Consider the following 22,211-nt stretch of genomic DNA (forward strand, 5'->3'; position numbering starts at 1 on the left):
GTGGCGAGGTGTAACGCATGGGAGGCTCACACTACCCCTGCTACTTCCTGTTTCTGCTGTGCAGGCGTCCCCCAACCGACCTGTAGAAGTCGCTGTCCACAACGTCCAAATCCCCACCCATCGACTTCCACCCTCTAACTCTGCCAATTGAGTTAGTATGACGGCTGGCCCAAGCCGGAGGCAATGCTGACACCCGGATTCGATACCGGAGTCTCTTGCATTGGTGACAAGCGCAATCTCCGCTGCGTCACCCAGCCGCCTTATGTTGGCATGGCATGTTCCTTTAAAGGAAAACTCCAACATTTTGGGAAATTAGCTTATTTGGCATCTACCCTGAAGTTAGACAAGAAGATACATACCTTTTTTCTTCTCTGTGCATGCAGTAGGAGTAGGAAGACATGCACCGCTAGCCTAGCTTAGCATCAGTCACTGGAAGTAGGTTCCTCCATTAGCCTAGTTCCAAACGTCTTCCTACTCCTACTGCATGTGTAACGGGGAAGCCTGTGGGTATGTCCACAGTCACGGAAACAGGTGTGTTGACGAGTGACTCTGGCAGTGCGGGCTGGTAAATTAAACTCACTTCCCCATAACAGGGTTAACAGACGCATAGGTACGGTAGTTAGGAGTGAATTCACTTCTTAGTGCAGCGGCCTGTGTCGTCGCCCGCGACGCGGGAGCCCCCTGTTCGACTCCCCCTCGGGACATTAACATTTAACATCAACACAACGCAGACCAGTATGATCCGTCACAGTGGTGCCCAGTGACCCGGATGTCCTGAGGGGCGTGAGTTTAGGGAGGTGAGTGTAACGGGGAAGCCCGTGGGTATGTCCACAGTCACGGAAACAGGTGTGTTGACGAGTGACTGTGGCAGTGCGGGCTGGTAAATTAAACTCACTTCCCCATAACAGGGTTAACAGATGCATAGGTACGGTAGTTAGGAGTGAATTCACTTCTTAGTGCAGCGGCCTGTGTCGTCACCTGCGACGCGGGAGCCCCCTGTTCGACTCCCCCTCGGGACATTAACATTTAACATCAACACAACGCAGACCAATATGATCCGTCACACATGCACAGAGAAGAAAAAGGTATGCATCTTCTTGTCTAACTCCAGGGTTCCCAAAATGTTGGAGTGTTAAGATACATACGTTTTTCTTCTCTGTGCGTGCAGTAGGAGTAGGAAGACGTGCACCGTTAGCCTAGCTTAGCGTCAGTCACTGGAAGTAGGTTCTTCTATTAGCCTAGTTCCCAACGTCTTCCTACTCCTACTGCATGCACAGAGAAGAAAAAGGTATGTATGTTCTTGTCTAACTCCAGGGTATATGGCAAATAAGCTAATTACCCAAAATGTTGGAGTTTTCCTTTAACAAACTGTTGAACCAGTGTTACGACCCTGGCTCAGGGGCACGCAACCTATGTGCAAACCAACACCAAGAACCTAACAGCTCTTTCTCCAAGCACAGACCCTGCATGTGTGTTACTAAGTCTGCCTTTAAAGCTCCCAGCAGGTAACCAATCAGCTCTTTCTCCAAGCACAGACCCTGCATGTGTGTTAAGTCTGCCTTTAAAGCTCCCAGCAGGTAACCAATCAGCACTAATTGGCTAATTGGCAGGCCTCACCTGCATGCCCAGTGACACAGGAGTGATCAGGCCTCTAGTACATAACAACCAGTTACTCATACCTGATGTTTCAGTGCAGGGAAATCCTTCTAGAACAGGTTCTACAGTACTTCACTTCCCAACAACATTCAAGAATTACAACTATTCATTTGACTATCTATCACATCCCCGCATTTGATCTCTGATTTTAAAAATTATCAGCAAATAGACTATTTGATTATACTTTGTTAAACTCACATTTCGCAAATTAAAATCATTGGTAAACAAACACATGCTGAAAATATACACATTGACTGCTGTTTTGATAGGGTTAGGGACCAGGGTCTTTACTCTTGAAAAGAAACAGAACATTAATTAATATGGACTGTATTGATCTATTTATGACGAGCGACAGGAGGGTCCCCCAATATGAGGACCTAATGGATTAACAGGAGCACTTCACCAAAGAACAACGCTGATTTATTTATCAGAACCATGAAATGAAGTCGATAAAAATAGCAATACTTTGATAGGGACTGCTACCTTATCATTTCATTGAGCACAACACAAGGATTCAATGTCCTCGATGACATCACTAATGGACATATTCAAACTAATTTACTCTCAAACTAAATTAATGTGTGCAAGATGCATACAAAAAATATAAAAAATAAAAATAAATCAGCATTGTTTTTTTTTTGTGAAGAGCCCTTTTAATGGTCACTGCCTTTAATGTATTTGTGCTTGTACATGTGTGAAATAAGATAACTCATCACATTCAAGCCTATATTTAAAATATATTTTTAAATTGTTGATCTATATGTTACTGGCAATAAATAATATTGAACTCGAACTTGAGCTGTTGTGCAGAGTCTCCTGTTAAAATCACGTCTAGAATTTGCCCACCCAGATCGATGGTACCAAAAAAGTGTTTGGCCCAAGGACTATGTGGGCACAAGAGAGAGAGAGAGAGAGAGAGAGAGAGAGAGAGAGGGGGGGGGCGGGGGGGGGGGGGGGCACGCACGCCCACGCGCACCTAAAAGCATGTCTCGCGAGTCGCGCGGGGCTGTCCTGCTTGAAAACATGTCGGGAGCGCATAATAGTCGTCACGTATAGCGCACGATGAGAGTGAGTGAGAGTAGACACGATAATAACAGCTGCTGAGTCCAGATCTCCTGTCTCCTCAGGACTCTATTAACCCCCACGAGGTGGAGGTTCCGATGGGGACGCGAGAGGACACTGTACAACTGTACAAGCTAAACTGTCTATCTATCTATCTATCTATCTATCTATCTATCTATCTATCTATCTATCTATCTATCTATCTATCTATCTATCTATCTATCTATCTATCTATCTATCTATCTATCTATCTATCTATCTATCTATCTATCTATCTATCTATCTATCTATCTATCTATCTATCTATCTATCTATCTATCTATCTATCTATCTATCTATCTATCTATCTATCTATCTATCTATCTATCTATCTATCTATCTATCTATCTATCTATCTATCTATCTATCTATCTATCTATCTATCTATCTATCTATCTATCTATCTATCTATCTATCTATCTATCTATCTATCTATCTATCTATCTATCTATCTATCTATCTATCTATCTATCTATCTATCTATCTATCTATCTATCTATCTATCTATCTATCTATCTATCTATCTATCTATCTATCTATCTATCTATCTATCTATCTATCTATCTATCTATCTATCTATCTATCTATCTATCTATCTATCTATCTATCTATCTATCTATCTATCTATCTATCTATCTATCTATCTATCTATCTATCTATCTATCTATCTATCAATCAATCATTTGGTGATTTGCAATATTGCCAATGCCAATGCCTTGTGTTAGCCAAGGTTTAGATTAGATCATAAAACAAAACAACGATCAAATATATAAAACAGAAAAGCAAAGTCATTACAATGCGTGATTCAAAATATTGTGGTTTCCATTGTTTTGTCAAAGCCAACACGGTGTTTCATTCTTGCATTTTGCACGAGACATTTTAGGATTCTATATAAGCCTTATTGGCGGCATGCTTTATTGTAGAAGTTCCAATTATTATAGTAGGCTAATAATAATCTATATATTTTATTTTATTTATGTATCCTTTATTTAACCATGCAGGCTAATCACATTGAGATTTCCATCTCTTTTTCAAGTGGGCCCCGCATGGCCAAGAAGGCATGCATGCAGAACTATAGTTTCACATATAGAGCAACATTAAAACAAAGAAATAAAAACAAAAGCACACAAATATTAAACATTTTGAAAACATGATGGCAAGCAGGTGTCAAATGTGTTCTTTAAAATGATAAATTCCAATGAGGGAATCTAGCTTTAAATCTGTCTGTAATCATAATACAAATAGATAATATAATACTAATGATGATAAAATAATAATAATTATTATTACTATTATATATTTATTATTATTATTATTATTATTATTATTATTATTATTATTATTATTATTATTATTATTATTATTATTATTATTATTATTATTATTATTATTATTATTATTATTATTATTATTACTACTACTATGCATATCATCATCATCATCATCATCATCATCATCCCTCTGCCCTTGAGCTGCAGAACACAAACTGTGGAACGTTGTTCATGCGGCCAAGTTCAGCATGTTTACTCGCGCGCGCGAACGTGCGGTGAGCGCGTGGGTTACATGCGACTCGTGGAATCCTCAATGGTGGATGGAGGGACAGACACGCGCCTCGAGCTCGCGCGCACAGACAAGACGAGGTCCGATCGACCCCTCGCGCGCTGGTTTATATGTGATGATGATGATGATGTGCTTTATTTGTAAAAGAAAAAAACATGTTTTTGATAGGGACAACGGACAAGTCATTTAGTTTACTATACACACAAAAACGGATGCTTATAATATGTCCACAGAAAAATACGTGCGTATTTGAATTTGAGAGTTTTTGTTTATTATAGTTTCTGTGACTGAATGAACTTGAGCAGTCAGTCAGTCACTTAAAATGAATTAATGAAAACTTTATTTAACAGATTGCAGAATGGGTACAAATTAATATACAGTACGGCTCAATACACACAATTGTTAATAAGGGGATGCAGACCAGAGAAAGACTTTTGTCTTGTTTACATCAGGGTCCCCCATTTTCAATTCATATAGTGACATTTATGACATACACAACATACATGACATCATGACATTTATGGCATAGGGACGGACATACATGACATACAGGTATATAGTACTGTTACATTTGTGACATATGCAAATATAGTGTTACCCAGATCCTCCTGACAGAGAGTATATATATACATGATGGGGAGGGGACTGTACATTAGGAGGGGGTGAGAATCATCACACACCGCCCACGTTCCTCAGTCCCATGTAGGCTGTCCCAGCAGCAGCAGCAGGTGCCAGGTTCTCACCGGGTTCTCACCGGGTTCCCTGGCCGTGCATGGAGGACAACATAACATACAACCGGACAGGGCTGCAGCCAGGTTTGTGCACGAGTTGCCTGCAGCGGCAGACGGTCCCATTTGAAGAGAAGAAACCCCTTTCTTTCCAGCAGACGGGTTTATCATAATTCGATCAACTCGGGAGAGAGACGACCAGAAGAAGCCGACGAAGAATCGATCCTGTAAAATCTGAATCTCTCAATTATATTAATAATCTCGTCCTATTTATATATACATCGTCCACCACCACACACACACACACAACATGCCTCTTATTCAGCACATTACAGACTCGAATTTGGAGCGTTTGGCTTTGGACCGGGTCGTCCCGTCGCTAGTGGAGCTGGGCTTCGGCTACGTGGACAACTTTCTCGGGGACCTGGTCGGGGACGTGGTGCTGGCGCAGGTCCGGGACATGCACGCCGCCGGGACACTGCAGGCCGGGCGGCTGGCCGCTAGTACCACCACCGGCACCGGCACCGGCCCACCGCCGCCACCGGGCTCCGTTCCCCCCGCGGCGGGGTTGTTGTTGTTCCCCTCCTCCTCCTCCAACTCCAAGAGGAAGATCCGCGGCGATAAGATCGCCTGGGTGAGCGGGGCGGAGAGGAACTGCGAGGCGATCCATTTCCTATTGACGCTGATCGATAAGATGGTCTCGCTGTGTCTCGGTCGACTGGGGAAGAGGAGGACCATCCGAGAGCGGTCCAAGGTAAGAAGAAGCAGCCATGACGCGCGGCCCGAGGGCGCACGTATACAGTCCGCTCAGCTGCGGGAGAAACAGATGGGAGCGCGCAGTGATCTCTATGTTATTTTACATGACGTGTGCATTTTACACTTACATTACAACGTCTGTAACAAAGTCGACGTGAATCATATATCACACAGTAAATCAATCAACAGCGAAAATAATACATACATAAAATTAAATGTAACAACATTTGATTGTATATACATACAATTAAATGTTGTTACATTTAATTTTATGTATGTATGTATTTATTTTCGCTGTTGATTGATTTACTGTGTGATATATATGATTCACACCGACAAGACAAAACTAACAGACATCTTTTGATTATTGGTATTTTGGCCTCAATGTGTGTAAAGAAAAAAAACACATACAACGACACCAGCAAAAACACCAATTACAGTAACTGACCTAATTGCTACGATGAATTGAAAATGGGGGACCCTGATGTAAACAAGACGAAATAAGTCTTTCTCTGGTCTGCATCCCCTTAACAATTGTGTGTATTGAGCTGTACTGTATTGTACCCATTCTGCAATCTGTTAATACAATTTTCAATCAGTCAATCAATGCTACAGACTCTCTCTTGTTAGATTATAGACTGTCTCTGTTTGAATATACTAACTGCTCATTGAGCGCCAGAGATGCACTCCCTAGAAGACCATGCTTCTGGTATTCTAGTTCTATGTGAGATTCTGGTATTCTAGTTCTACATGCGATTCGGGTAAGATAAGATAAGATATTCCTTTATTGATCTCCTTGGGGAAATTCAGGGTATTCTATAGTTCTACACAAGCTTCTGGTATTCTGTTCCGCAAGAGTCCAAGTCTATACTGTTCTCTATACTGTTCAGTAAAACTGATAATCTAAGTCTATACTGTTCAGTAAAACTGATGGTCTAAGAATCTAGTAAACCTGATGGTCTAAGTCTCTACTGTTCAGTAAAACTGATGGTCTAAGTATATCTACTGTTCTGTTCAGTAAAACTGATGGTCTAAGTCTCTACAGTTCAGTCAAACTGATGGTCTAAGTCTATACTGTTCAGTCAAACTGATGGTCTAAGTCTATACTGTTCAGTCAAACTGATGGTCTAATACTGTTCAGCAAAACTCATGGTCTAAGTCTATATTGTTCAGATCAATACTCGTTATTGATCAATACTGAAGGTTTAGGATTCAGAATGGATTCCGTTTAGGCATCTGTACATTTCTACTGGATACAGGTTGACTAATAAAAAGATAGGCTGCATTTACACAGAAGAATCTGACTTTTAGCCATGTGTGTGAACCAGATTTAATCGTTTTATTCTGACTTTTAGCCACGTGTGAACCAGATTTAATAGTTTTATTCTGACTTGTAGCCACGTGTGAACCAGATTTAATAGTTTTATTCTGACTTGTAGCCACGTGTGAACCAGATTTAATCGCTTTGTTGCCGGTTTAGCTTCAGATTCACTCTTCTTGTGTAAATCCAACCGTATAAGATGATGAAGTATTGTGACTGATAATTTTCAGGATCCAAAAATTACAAGAGTTTCAGTCCAAAAACCCATATATCCATTATACCACAATTGTTACCTGATTGCATTTGTAACAATGGATAATGTAAAAACTTTTCAGAATGTAATAACCTTTTCCTTTAGAAGGACTTTATTATAATAATAAAACTGGATAATGTAATAACTTGCCAGATAATGTAATAAACACGTGGAACAGATAATGTAACTTTTTTGAGGTCTAGAATTTGCTTATGATTTCTACCATTGTGATGATTTTATAATAACATATAAGTCTCTTCTACCGTTGTGCCAGTGATGGTTTTATAATCACGTAGGTGACTCTTATCCCTCGTGGGAGAATGCATTTCTGACTCTCTGACGCGCCACGCCTCCCTCCCCCTGGGAGACCCGGGTCCACTCAAAGCGGACCACTCTCGTTACGCGCGCGGGCGCGCCGGGGGGGGGGGGTCCCTCCGGCTGTGGGCCTGAAATACGTTCCCATATCCGTCGGAAACCAGGAGAAGCAGGGCACATTGTAAGTCGGGCAGGAAGCGCGGCTGAACAGCGCGCGAGTGTGTGTACAGTACAAGGCCATTATGGTCCTGTTGGGGATTGGGATACTGACAAGCAAACCCTTTCTCTGATATGGTATTCCCATGTATTCTGACGGATGACACACACAGATGTGGTGTGTTCGCGTGTGAGAGGCATGTGCTACGTGACTCTCGCACAGTCTGTGTGTGTGTGTGTCTGTGTGTGCTCTTTGTGCTCTGTGTGTGTGCGTGCGTGTGTGCTCTGTGTCTGTGTGTGTGTCTGTGTGTGTGCTCTGTGTGTGTGCGTGTGCACGTGTGTGTGTGTGCATACGCGTGTGTGTGTGTGCATGCATGCGTGTGTGTGTGTGCGTGCGTGCGTGCGTGTGTGTGTGTGTGCTCTGTGTGCGTATGTAGGATGAATGAAGGGCAGACGGCAGGAACCAGCAGCTCACACATGCCGGCACGCTAAACACGCACTATAGATGTATCAAATACGTTGCACGCATGCATGGTAGGTTGTCACCTACAGTATCTCTGCTCATGTCTTGGTTAAATGATTATAAACAGGCGTGTGTTTTTGGACAGATGTTTTATTTGTGGTAAATGTTGTTTGTATGACACAACAGAACACCTTGCATGTGTAGAAATTGCAGTCACCATTGCATGTTTTGTATATTGTAGTGTCTTGGGCACCTTGGGTCCATGGCATTCTAATGAGAAATAATCAATCAATCAATCAATCAATCAATCAATCAATCAATCAATTAATCATTCAAAGGCACACATGTACAGTAAGGGCATCTATCTATCTATCTATCTATCTATCTATCTATCTATCTATCTATCTATCTATCTATCTATCTATCTATCTATCTATCTATCTATCTATCTATCTATCTATCTATCTATCTATCTATCTATCTATCTATCTATCTATCTATCTATCTATCTATCTATCCATCCATCTATATCTAATAAAATGTGTGACCCAGTTTCTTCATTGCTGTGACTATGGAAAGCTCTCCATATCTGGGTCAGCAAGAGGTTAAAACGACAAGCCCAGTCTGAGTAGAGGAGTCTGCTGGACCGCAATCAATTAACCAGTCAGTCAGTCTCACGATCCACACGTACGTTGGTTATTAAACCTCAGCAGATGGGCGTCCAGCCAACTATCACTAGCACTTTGTACTTCCTCTCTCCCTTCCTTCCTTCTCTCTCTCTCTCCAGTTTGTTGCAGCCTTGTAAACAGAGTAGCACGATGCACACGTGCGCTCTACTGTACAGATCACAGGTGCGTGTGTGTAAACAAAGAAACGGTCTTATCAGCTCTCACAGCTGGGCATAAGCTCATCTGTCTCGCTCAGTGATGTCATCTACTCTGTGACCGACCCACCCATGCATACAAGGAGGATCAGAAACATGAAGGTTCTGCCTTCAGAAGGTTTTATATGAAACATATAGTTTCTGCCTTCAGAAGGTTTTATAAGAAAGATATAGTTTTTGCCTTCAGACAGATTTATAAGAAACATAGTTTCTGCCTTCAGAAGGTTTTATAAGAAAGATATAGTTTCTGCCTTCAGAAGGTTTTATATGAAACATAGTTTCTGTCTTCAGAAAGTTTTATAAGAAACATATAGTTTCTGCCTTCAGCAGACTCAGATAGATCTTTATTGCCAAGTAGTTTACACTACAAGGAATTTGATTTGGTCGTTTGGTGCGACATTAATGGACAGACAATTAGAATAAAATAAAAGGTAGAATATGCCAGATTGTAACCTCTTATCACGCAACGTCCCACATATGGGAAGTTTTTAGGATTTTGGACACTTGAAAAAGGCCACAGGCCGAAACGTTGTGTTAAATTATATTAAACTTGGGAACACTGCAGACGGTGTGCTGACTTATTTTCCACAACTTTACATATCTATTTGAGTCAAGCACCCGTGACTATATTTTGGATGTGCGTGAGTCTTTTCTACTACGTTTCCAATGATACCCCACATGGGGATCTAAATAAAATAAATAAAACACGAAAAGAGGAAGAGAAAAACAGCCGAATGAATTGAAGTCTATGAGAAAACCGAGTTTTTCTTTGTACACAGTTTACCAAAATCACTCCTAATCACTCATTTCTGAATGGATCTTTATGAAATTTGGATATGTACTACACACGGCTTCAGGCTATGGCTCCGTCTGGATTTGTAAGCCATTCCACATTCTGGGGAAATACTACCTCTGGACTACTAACTACTACAGAAAAACTTGAGTAACAAGTTTTTCTACAACTCAAGTTCAGACCTATGTATACAGACCTATGTTTTTTTTAATCAGAAACTTCAGAATGTCATCTTTCAAAAGAGACCAGGCTCATGCATGTGCTATAAGGATAAAGTATGTTGTTTTGGTTTGCAAAAAAAGTATGCAGTCCTCAAGTTAAAGTAAAAAAAATTGCCACTTTTCTGCCCGCTTGATAAGAGGCTAAATTCCTTCTAAGAATAATTGATGTGGATTCACTGCCATACGTTTTAGTTATAATTATTTAGTAGACCATAATAAGACCATATCCTGTAAGATCTGTATACATCGTTCTCATTATTGGTATGTGCAACTTGGCCCGGAGGCTCTCTCTCATTGGCTGACGTGTGCTTGACAGCCCGTGTCACAATAAGGGCGTGGTGAAGAGAACGGTGTGTACCTGGGTGACAGCGTGTACGTTGTGCGTTGCATTTCTAAACCGTGAAGAGAGAGAGGGGGCTGTGTGTCTCTCCAGACATAGCGAGATGTCGCACCTGCTGAAGCATGACGTCGTCGGATTGTCGGGAGGAAGCCTTTTGAGTGTTGTCTTCAGCCTCTTGACAATGCTCTTGAATGGGGCGGCATGGAGCAATGTTGTTCTTGCAAGTAGAGAGATAAATCCTATGAGTTACATGTTGAGAGATAAATCCTATGAGTTACATGTTGAGAGATAAATCCTATGAGTTACATGTTGACAGAGATTAGTTCTTTTTTTGTAATCCACTTTTTCTCCTCTTTTTCTATTTTTCTCCCATCCCAATTACCCGCTGTGCCAATTCTCCCCTCCCCTGTCTTGAACGTTGCTCGCATATGCCCCCCACTGGCCGGTTGTAGGGAGGATAGAAGCCTTGCATCACGTCGTGTCCCCTCCAATACACGAGGAGGCAGCCTGTCACATCTTTTCACCTGCCAGTGCGGACTCTCATTGGCGAGGTGTAACGTGTGGGAGGCTCACACTACCCCCCGCCATTTCCTGTCTCTGCTGTGCAGGCGCCCCCCAACCGACCTGTAGGAGTCGCTGTCCACAACGTCCAGATTACCACCCATCGACTTCCACCCGCTAACTCTGCCAATTGAGTTAGTATGTCGACTGGCCCAAGCCGGAGGCAACGCCGACAGCCGGAGTCGAACCCGGTGTCTCTTGCGTTGGTGACGAGCGCAATGTCCGCTGCGCCACCCAGCCGCCGACAGAGATTAGTTCTATGAGTTACATGTCATGTTGTTGAATGGTGGAAATTACAATCTCCGTTCGAAGGATTTTATGCACTTTGCTGTTCCCAATGTCCGAACAGAGATGGGAAAGAAAGCTTTTAGGTTTTCCGCACCTACTGCATGGAACAATCTCCAGTCCGATCTGAAGATCCAAAGCTTGGTAACACTGAATGTATTTAAGGCTATGGTGAAGCCTATTGTAACCACGTTTTCTGTGTGCAAATGTTTTATCTGACCATTTTGTAACGTTACTTTTATCTGTAATGTCTATGTGTGTATGTTGAAACTTTGTGTTGCTGCTATTCTTGGCCAGGTCTCCCTTGTAAAAGAGATCCTGGATCTCAATTGGGACAAACCTGGTTAAATAAAGGCTAAATAAAGAAATTTAAATGTCGAGATAGATTAGTCCTATGAGTTACATGTTGAGAGAGATTAGTCCTATAAATTACATGTTGACAGAGATTAGTCCTATGAGTTACATGTTGAGAGAGATTAGTCCTATAAATTACATGTTGAGAGAGATTAGTCCTATGAGTTACATGTTGACAGAGATTAGTCCTATGAGTTACATGTTGACAGAGATTAGTCCTATGAGTTACATGTTGACAGAGATTAGTCCTATAAATTACATGTTGAGAGAGATTAGTCCTATGAGTTACATGTTGACAGAGATTAGTCCTATGAGTTACATGTTGAGAGAGATTAGTCCTATGAGTTACATGTTGACAGAGATTAGTCCTATGAGTTACATGTTGACAGAGATTAGTCCTATGAGTTACATGTTGACAGAGATTAGTCCTATGAGTTACATGTTGAGAGAGATTAGTCCTATGAGTTACATGTTGACAGAGATTAGCCCTATGAGTTACATGTTGAGAGAGATTAGTCCTATAAATTACATGTTGAGAGAGATTAGTCCTATGAGTTACATGTTGACAGAGATTAGTCCTATGAGTTACATGTTGACAGAAGTCATGATTTTCCCGCTTGCTGCTCATTGATGTTCCCGGGAGGAAGTCCGTCTTGGCACTGAGCCAGAGCGCTGTGGAGGAAGTTTGGCCACAAGACCGTGTTAGGCAGCCATTTGACCTCTTCCTGTTAAGGTCAAAAGGTCATGTGTCGTTGGGGAACCCCCCTTATCCCGCTTCCAGAGGGTCAGTTTGAATGCAATTATACTCAGACAACATTTTGAGGGAATACTAATTCACAAGCATAAGGGTAATTTTCAGTTATTACCTGAACCCCCGCCAAGGTTATGTTTTCACCCCGTCTGTTTGTGAAGATATCTCGAAAAGCAATCGTCGGATCATCCTATTGAAAATACGCGCATTGATTTTGGTGACCCCATGACCTTTTCTGTAGTACCACGATCAGGCCAAACCTTTGATTCTAAAATGAAGCATACCTCTTCACCCATGTGTCGTACAGTCACAAAACAAGCCGTGTACATTAATGACACAGAAGAAGCCTCTTGATTTTGAATTGTGGCGTCAATCAAATCAAATGTATTTGTAAGCCCCGACAACACACGTTAATGTCCCCATGGGCCGGACACGTCTTCTTTAACTCATTCAGCGCCAATCACGGAAAAAAGTCGGGTTAACTCGCCATCGCTTGAGCGCCAATCATGAGAAAAGTCGGGTTTTAATCGTTATTTCTTTTATTCGCTATATCCATTCATTTTTCATCCATCCAGCCTGACGTTATCATTGGGAATGGGTCTGAGCTTGCAAAAGGCCAATACCGCCGCCTAACGCCTTCCGGCCGGTATTGCACATCATTGGAATCCCTCGGGCTGGGGCTGTGCAGCGATCTAACAAGTCCGGTCCAGGTTTTCCTTCTCGGGCATGCAGTAACGTTATAACACAGAGTTTGGGGGACACTGGAGCTGTGTATTCATGGAATTGGATTATTCTTATTGCAGTACATCAGAAGCGCGGTTTGCTCGAGTTTCTTGAGATTAGACAGAATCGCTCTGGAACTATACTCATATTCACCACGGTATAAAACGGAAATCTATGTATGAAAAAAGTATGTTTTTTGCATGTTGACTGGAAGAAACTCACTGACAATCAACGTGTTTATTAGATCCATAGCTATAATATTTAATATAGTTTTAGCACTCACAAACACGGCATTCTCCCCATTGCATTACAGCGATGGCCTTCTTACCAGACGGTAAACAGCGACCCCTAGGCGCTCATTGAGTTAAACAAGTCAAGAAGAAACATCACAATAAATCAACAACAAAACAAAAAACATCATGAAATTCAAATTTAAAATGTAAAATAAATAAATGCAACACTTCCAGACATACCCCACACGAAGCTAAGGAAAAACTCCAATAAAATCGAATGTATTGGTAAAGCCCGCAATCACGCGTTAATGTCCCCATGGGCTGGACAAGTCTTCTTTAAACAGGTCAAAAAGAAACATCACAATAAATCGAGAACAAAAATCCCATCATGAAATCCTAAACAACACTCCCAGACGTACCCCAGCGAAGGTAAGGACAAACTCACTAAAAACCTAGCAATAGGAAAAAAGCACCACAGGCAATGTGGAGGGGAGAAACCTTAGAAGGGCCGTTCAAGGGGGGGATCTCCCTTCTTAGATGTCGGTGATAGTAGTGTGTTGCTATAAAACAGGTGAAACAGTTGGTAAGTATGTACATATATACGTGTAATGAAACACAAATGTGTACATGCAATAGAAACTGGGGTACATAAGAACATTTTTAAAGATTGAAAATAGAATAGAGCTGATGACGGATCCATTTGAGGTAAGGAGGCGACGTAGAGAGGATCGTATCCTCTTGGCCATCACCACGAGACATCCACTCACAGGGAGACGCGTTAGCAGTTTAAACGCTACTGAAGTATAATAATCCTGGGCTGTGGCTTTAACCCTTTCACTACCGCACTACCAAATGGTTAACCCTTTCACTGTGACAATACAGACGGTTAACCCTTTCACTGCCACACGACAAAGGGTTAGCCCTTTCACTACCACACTACAGACGGTTAACCGCACGCTCCTGCGCATGCGCATAAATGTTCCTTTGCGTGCGCACAGAATAAAGACGATGCCTAATTGCCTCTAGGAATGGAATGTAACTAGGGATGCTCGATATTGGCTTTTTTACCGATACCGATATACCGATATTGTCCAACTCTTCATTTCCGATACCGATATCAACCGATATCAACCGATACCGATATATGCAGGGTCCCCCCCCCCCCCCCCCCCCAAAACACGGAATAATTTCAGGTAATTAACATTACATATCTATTGTCGTGGAATTAACACAACATTATGCATACTTTTGACAATAAAAAAATCAGAATGTGTTCTTACTTGCTTGCCTGGGTAAATAAAGGTTAAATAAAAAATGTATTTAATTTTTTGAAAACCGATAGGAACCGATAATTTCCAATATCACATTTTAATGCCAATATCGGCCGATAATATCAGACATCCCTAAATGTAACACTTTTCATTCACAAGTTTTGTGTGTATGTATCTGAGGGCGTAGCTATTGTTATGTAAAGTGGCCAGGTAGGTACTTGGCGAGTTGGCACATGAGTTGAGTGCAGTGCATTCTTCTGTGCATGCGCGTGCACATCCGTGCATGTGCGTGCGCATGCTCCTGCTCACAGACCTGGTTGAACGGCGTGCAACCCCGTCCCATGACCAACGCACCACTGGTGATAGTAAATGGCTAACCTTCTGTAGTGTGGTAGTGAAAGGGTTAAGCGTTCCTTGTGAACACGAGGCCCACCGGCTACAGAGCCTCATTAAGCCTCGTTTGAAGGCTTCACATGGCTCCCTTATCACTAGATGACCACAGTGTGGTTCCCCCAGACCGCTCCCTGGATGATGGCTGCACGTAGGCACGTAGGCCACCACCACAACACACAGGAAGTCGCTGCAATCCCCCATGTCAACCAGTGAAGGTCTACTTGTCATATTTATTTCCATTTTGATCCTAATTTCAGTTTCGCCAGAAACTGCAACAGTATTTCACACACACACCCATGCACACAGACAGATAGTTATTTTACCAAGTGTATTTCCCTTTCTATCATGATGACTCCACAAATGATCACAACTGTATTTCACACACTACACACACATAGAGGTATAATTCTCCTTTGCCGTTTTGTACCCAATTGAAATCCTGATGCTGTCACGGTTGGGGTTGGGTACCGTTCACTTTTGAACCGATACCGGTACCAGTACCAGTTCCTGGAATTCGGTATCAGTACCTTTTTCCCGTACTTAACTCTCTCTGTAATCACATACAAAATTATTTCAGTTGTAAAAAGAATAACAAACATCTCAATTTCAACATTCTTATTTATTTTGAACATTGTTATTTATTGTTGTAACACACCACACAAATTAAATTGCATAAATATCAACATTATCTGGCCATCCTCACTAAATATGATCAAACTCCTCTGCCCTCGTCTGGTCTTTCCAAAGACCCCAGAGACGGGACAGTAATATAATATATTAGTGGAAAAGGCTCCCTCTTGTCTAGCATATTACACTCTTATATTAAACATGTAAAAGGTACCCACATTTGGTACCGATTGACCTAGCTAGAGCAGTGGTTCTCAACCTGTGGGTCACATGATTTTGGGGGGGGGGGGTCCCCAGATGACAGTGAAGTGACCATTTAAGGCCTTTTTTGTGAGGCCATGGAATGTTTTGTGAGTTACATATTTAAATACATTTGGTAATTTAGCTGACGCTTTTATTCAAAGCAACTTACAAATTGTGTACAACAAGTCAGCAGGAGCGGTACATATCTAGCAGCCAAGGATAAGTAGTATTGTTTGTCTAGCACTGTCAAGCTTGAGTGTTATACTCTGAGTACATACTGTAGTAGTATAGACATATTAGCATAGTTGGTAGTAGTATAGACATGGTAGTATAATAGTAAAATGCAGTAAGAAAGTTATTATTAGTTAAAATTCAGATATTGAAGAAGTGTGTTTTTGGTTGATGAAAAGTGGGCAGGTTTCAGTATAGGAGAGGGTATCAGGCAGCCAGAAGATGCAGAGTTTAGAGATAAATAATAAATAAAGATAGAATAGAAAAGAAAAAGACCATTACTGCATCAAAATGTATTCAAGTCATGGCACAAAAATGTGTTTGTTCTGTTCTATTGATGTCCGTTCATGTAAAGATGGATTTAGTTAATGTCTATTTTGTGAGACAAATGTTTCTTGCACTTTTTCTTTGGCCAGGTTGTCATTTTGCTACTGTGGATAAAAGCGTCAGCTAAATGACTAAATGTAAATGTAAATGTAAACTCTGAAGTGAATGGACACTGCTCACTGCATCGAACTCAACCAACATGGCGGTAACAGACGTGGTGAGGATAACGGACTAACCAGAATCTTCTCTGTTGTGTGTTTGTGTGTGTGTGTGTGTCTAGGCCATGGTGGCGTGTTACCCGGGCAACGGGACAGGATATGTGAAGCACGTGGACAACCCTAACTCTGACGGACGCTGTGTCACCTGCATCTACTACCTCAATAAGAACTGGAACGCAAAGGTAGGCGGCCATGTTGTTCTCAACATGTGGGCGTGACGGGGATTCACCTGGAACCTTGTGGATGAAACGTTCATCTGTGTGTCTATTGTGTCACTGCAATAACTCACACACTTTCTGAACTGATTTGGGTTAAACTAGGTGGACTAAACTGATTTGGGTTCAACTCGGTGGACTAAACTGATTTGGGTTCAACTCGGTGGACTTAACAGATTTGGGTTAAGCTAGGTTGACAGACAGCCAGTGATCTGCCATATAGACTTTTCTCTTATTTTTTCAAACGGATCCAAGATGGATGCTGCTGATCACGGTCAACGTTTTAGCCATTGCTTTATATAATATACTAAGGTCCCAGATGGCGACCAACAAGATTCCTGACGTGGAATATTTCACCCGTTAACCCTTTGGGTAGTGTGGTAGTGAAAGGGTTAAGAAAATACATGTTACATATTTCTCCTGACTTCCTGTGTGTTCTCTGCGTGTCGTGTTGTCAGGAGCATGGCGGCGTCCTGCGGATCTTTCCGGAAGGTAAACCCTACGTCGCCGACATCGAGCCGCTCTTCGACAGACTGCTCTTCTTCTGGTCCGACCGTAGGAACCCTCATGAGGTCCAGCCCTCCTACTCTACCAGGTAATCAATCACCCTCCTACTCTACCAGGTAATCAATCACCAGGCAATCAATCACCCTCATACTCTACTAGGCCAGGGGTTCCCAAAGTTTTCAGGCCGCGCCCCCCGGAATAACGGTGCCAGAGAGACGCGACCCCCACTATTATAGGAGGTGGTAATACATTTTTTTAAGTGACAACAAATTTCAGATTTTTTTTTTATCTAACCCTAACTAACCGTACTGTCATGCACTTGTCCTAATATACTAACCTACACCGTAGCACTCAACACTTTGATGAACATTGTTACTCAGCTGATAGAGCTGTGCCCTTCCTTCCTGATGACTTGTCATACTGTGAGAAGTGGGTTTAGGAACACAGCCCAATCACTGAACACAGGAGAGGAGAATGGAGCGTTTCAAGGGGTTTTAATTGTATTTCCCAAGCAGACAGCAGTGCAACAGGAATGTGCAATAGAACGGGGTTAGAATGTTCTTGGGGGGGGTGAGGATAGGTGTACTTCGGCTGCAGCTGTGGGCAGAGGACACAGGTCCGTGTCTGGAGAGAGAGCAAGAGCACTTCTTGCGTAGCATGGGACGTCCAGGCAGGACGGCACACTGGAACGGGGATCCTGGGGCACAGGAGAAACGGGTTAGAGCAAGGAATACACAAGAGCAGGTTTAGCAGAGCTTCAGGCCGAGACGTCGTACCTAGGTAGTGATGTTTAACACCACGACGACTTCTGGTCAGCGTCGTCGGGTAGAAGTAGGGTCCTCATCAATATGGGATGGGATACAGCTGTGAGGAGTGAGGTGCCTGACAGCGTGTGAATCAAGGGGATGAAGTGCAGCTGGGCTGAGTGGTGGAAGTGAGGATGAAGAGGGGTGCGTGGTGGATAGGAGGGAGGATGAAGAGGGGTGCATGGTGGATGTGAGGGGAAAAGGAGGGGGAGTGAAGTACGCTCGTGCTGTGATTATGACACATACAGAATTTGTAAGTCGCTTTGGATAAAAGCGTCAGCTAAATTACTAAATGTAAATGTAAATGTATGGTTGAAAAACATGCAAACGTTCAAACGCACACGCACTAATAAGCATTGGAGGCTTTTAACCAGGGCCGGACTGGGGAAATCATTCAGGCCAGGAAATATAGTGCGAAATATAGCCCCAGTCAGGCCACTTTTTAAGCGGGGGGTCTGGGGGTCCCCCACCAGGAAAACACTGGCCTGGCCTGCTTCTAAGTTCAGTGGCCTGACTGCATGTCATTTATTTAAATAATAAAAAAAATATATATATATGAAATCAATACATTCTGGAAATCATCTCGCGACCCCCACTTTGGGAACCACTGGCAATCAATCACCCTCATACTCTACCAGGTAATCAATCACCAGGTAATCAATCACCCTCATACTCTACCAGGTAATCAATCACCCTCGTACTCCACCAGGTAATCAATCACCCTCATACTCTATGGCTATGTACCTTTGCCCCTGTTGTCGATTAGTACTTTATTTATGTTTTCTGATGAGTAATATTCCGGAATGATGACAGACTCTTGTCTTGTGTTTCTCAGATATGCCATTACCGTGTGGTACTTTGACTCTGAGGAGAGAGCAGAGGCCAAGAGGCGCGTCAAAGAGCTCACAGGTAGGGACACGCACACGCATGCACACACACACACACACAGGCACGCACACACACAGGCACGCACGCACGCACAGCACACACACACACACACACACACACACACACACACACACACACACACACACACACACACACACACACACACACACACACACACACACACACACACACACACACACACACACACACACACAGACCTCCATTTAAAAAGACATTCACACAGGCAGTGGTGGTCCCACGCAGTACCACGCCGACCCAGCAGTTTTCTGAGCAGAAGTACGCGCACGGATGTGCATGCGCACACAAAAATGCGTTCACAACTTTCACTCGACTCGTCGCGCCGTGCGCCAAGTACCCAGCACTTATCTATCACCTCGTCTTTGCATAATAATAGGATACCAATAGCATAACAAAGCAAGAGAAGTGCAAAACCAAAATACAAGCCCTGTACCAATTGGTGGGGGTTTGCTTGAGCTGTGGAACCAAATGGTCCCGACTGGAAGTATGAGACATTTCGTTGTGCTTCAGAAGGAAACTGTAAACTGACTGTAAGTTACATTGTTAATTTAGTTTGTATTTACTTTTCTAGTTTAAGTTAATTCAATTAAAGAAATTGTAACTACAATTACATTTAAAACATTGTTTGTTTTTCAACCATATCTGTTGACAATATAATTTCTTTATATATTGAAGGCTACATCCTGCTACCTTTTTCAGCTTCTCTATTTCAAGGCAATATTTACAAAAACTAAACTAAAACTAGTAATTTCCTATACAAACATGTTTCCTACTATTTATGCATAATAATCATCTGTTCTGTGCGCACGCATCTGTTAAACAGCGTACAGGCAGTTCTGATATTACGACTGCACCCCTGCACACAGGTACACAGTGTACAGACTCCACTCTCACACTCTGTGTACACCTGTATCCCTACTATGTCTATGTGCTTTTGTTGTGTTTTTATTCTAATGTTATTTATCTTGATTTTATTCTGTTTTTATTGCTAACCCTTTTTTTACACAGGATTTTAGCCTGTACCTTCTGGCAGGGGGACTGCCAATGGAAATGAGCCTTTTGGCTAAAATTGGGTGCATTTACATTTGTAAAATGTTTTATTAATGTACACTGTCCCCCTTGAACAAATAAAGTAAACCTAACCTAACTTTAATTATCCAGAGGGAAATTTGACACTACAAATCGCTCACATTAAACATTTAGACAGAACAAGGTCACAAATAAGAATAACAAAACAAATTGCCTAAGAATAAGAATAGAATAAAATATACAGTAAAATACACAGAAGTCTACAGTAAGTGTAATATTGCAACGTGTTGTTTCAAGTAAAAGTCCAGGAAGATGGTAACTGTCACTATAATGTGTTATAGTAGTAGTCTATAATATTGTCTGTCTGCTTACTCTAAGTATTCCCACTAACCTCAGTTTCTCTCTCTGTTGTGTTTCAGCCTCTACCCAGAAGGACGTTAGCTCCACATGATCGGAGGAAAACGTGAAACAGCGCCACCCGGTGTCGAGGAAAAAACACTGCAGCACAACGTGACGGCGGTGATCGCCTCTGTCTCTGCAATTACCGCTCTACTGAGAACAGGAGGAAGAAAGAAAAGAGGAGAGAAAAAAGAAAAATAGAAGCTTCACACTATAAGCTTCACTGAACTGTTAATCCTGCGTCTGGATCCGAGCTCTCTCTCTCTCACTGAACTGTTAATCCTGCTACTGGATCCGAGCTCTCTCTCTCTCACTGAACTGTTAATCCTGCGTCTGGATTTGATTGATTGATTGATTGAAAACTTTATTAACAGATTGCAGAATGGGTACAATACAGTACAGCTCAATACACACAATTGTTAAGGGGATGCAGACCAGAGAAAGACTTTCGTCTTGTTTACATCAGGGTCCCCCATTTTCAATTCATCATGTGTGTGTGGACCCCGAGCTCTCTCTCTCACTGAACTGTTAATCCTGCGTCTGGACCCGAGCTCTCTCTCTCTCTCTCTCTCTCTCTCTCTCACTGAACTGTTAATCCTGCGCCTGGACCTCAGCTCTCTCTCACTGAACTGTTAATCCTGCGTCTGGACCTGAGCTCTCTCTCTCTCACTGAACTGTTAATCCTGTTACTGGACCTGAGCTCTCTCTCACTGAACTGTTAATCCTGCGTCTGGACCTGAGCTCTCTCTCTCTCACTGAACTGTTAATCCTGCGTCTGGACCTGAGCTCTCTCTCTCTCTCTCTCTCTCTCTCTCACTGAACTGTTAATCCTGCGTCTGGACCCGAGCTCTCTCTCTCTCACTGAACTGTTAATCCTGCCTATGGACCTGGGACTCTGAAACCTGAAACATACTGTACGTTGCTGTTGTGTTGGTCTCCATACTGTCTGTGTGGGTATATTAATGCTCCACCCACTGAGATACAGGAGTAATGAAACTGCCAACACTGGTGAAGTTAAACCGGGAGTAGTCTTGAAAAGAGACAGGATGTCTCGAGCAAAAAGACATGTTTTTCAAACAAAAGAGACAAATATAAAGGTTGTGTTTCCAGTTGCGTTGTGTGCAGGACCTCGGTGCGAACTGTAGTGCCTTGCTCTACCCATTGGGCTACACAGGGAATGGAACCCCTAACCCTCCCAGTGTTAGTGCCATGCTCTTCCCACTGAGCTACACAGGGAATGGAACCCCTAACCCGGGCAGTGTTAGTGCCATGCTCTACCCACTGAGCTACACAGGGAATGGAACCCCTAACCCTGCCAGTGTTTCGTGTCAACTTATCCTTTGATCCCCGCTAATGACAATAACTGCCTCATAATTAATTCCTGGGCTCCCAGACTCTACATAATAGACAGCTGCTGAATGTACTCCCTTGTCATGGGTTATGCAAATAATATTATACATTATATTACTTCTCTTGCCAACAGAAGTAGGCCCCCGCCACCACGACCCATGTTTCGGGGGTTCCAGTCCGTCGTTGAAGGAGCCAGGCTCTGGACCTATCGGCCT

At 42.5% G+C, this 22,211-nt stretch overlaps 1 protein-coding gene across 1 annotated transcript; it reads left to right on the forward strand.

Annotated features, from left to right (window-relative positions):
• Window positions 1–5,355: 5,355 nt before the first annotated feature.
• Window positions 5,356–20,801, forward strand: egln3 (egl-9 family hypoxia-inducible factor 3; the record flags this gene model as incomplete). The annotated part of the gene is made up of 5 exons (XM_084308581.1): window positions 5,356–5,799; window positions 16,826–16,945; window positions 17,437–17,573; window positions 19,127–19,200; window positions 20,667–20,801. The coding sequence occupies 5 exons, from the start codon at window positions 5,356–5,358 to the stop codon at window positions 20,696–20,698; spliced, it is 807 nt and encodes a 268-aa protein (XP_084164707.1). The 3' UTR covers window positions 20,699–20,801.
• Window positions 20,802–22,211: the final 1,410 nt, after the last annotated feature.

Source organism: Notolepis coatsorum (assembly GCF_963971535.1).
Source record: "Notolepis coatsorum genome assembly, chromosome: 2".
Lineage (NCBI taxonomy): Eukaryota > Metazoa > Chordata > Actinopteri > Aulopiformes > Paralepididae > Notolepis > Notolepis coatsorum.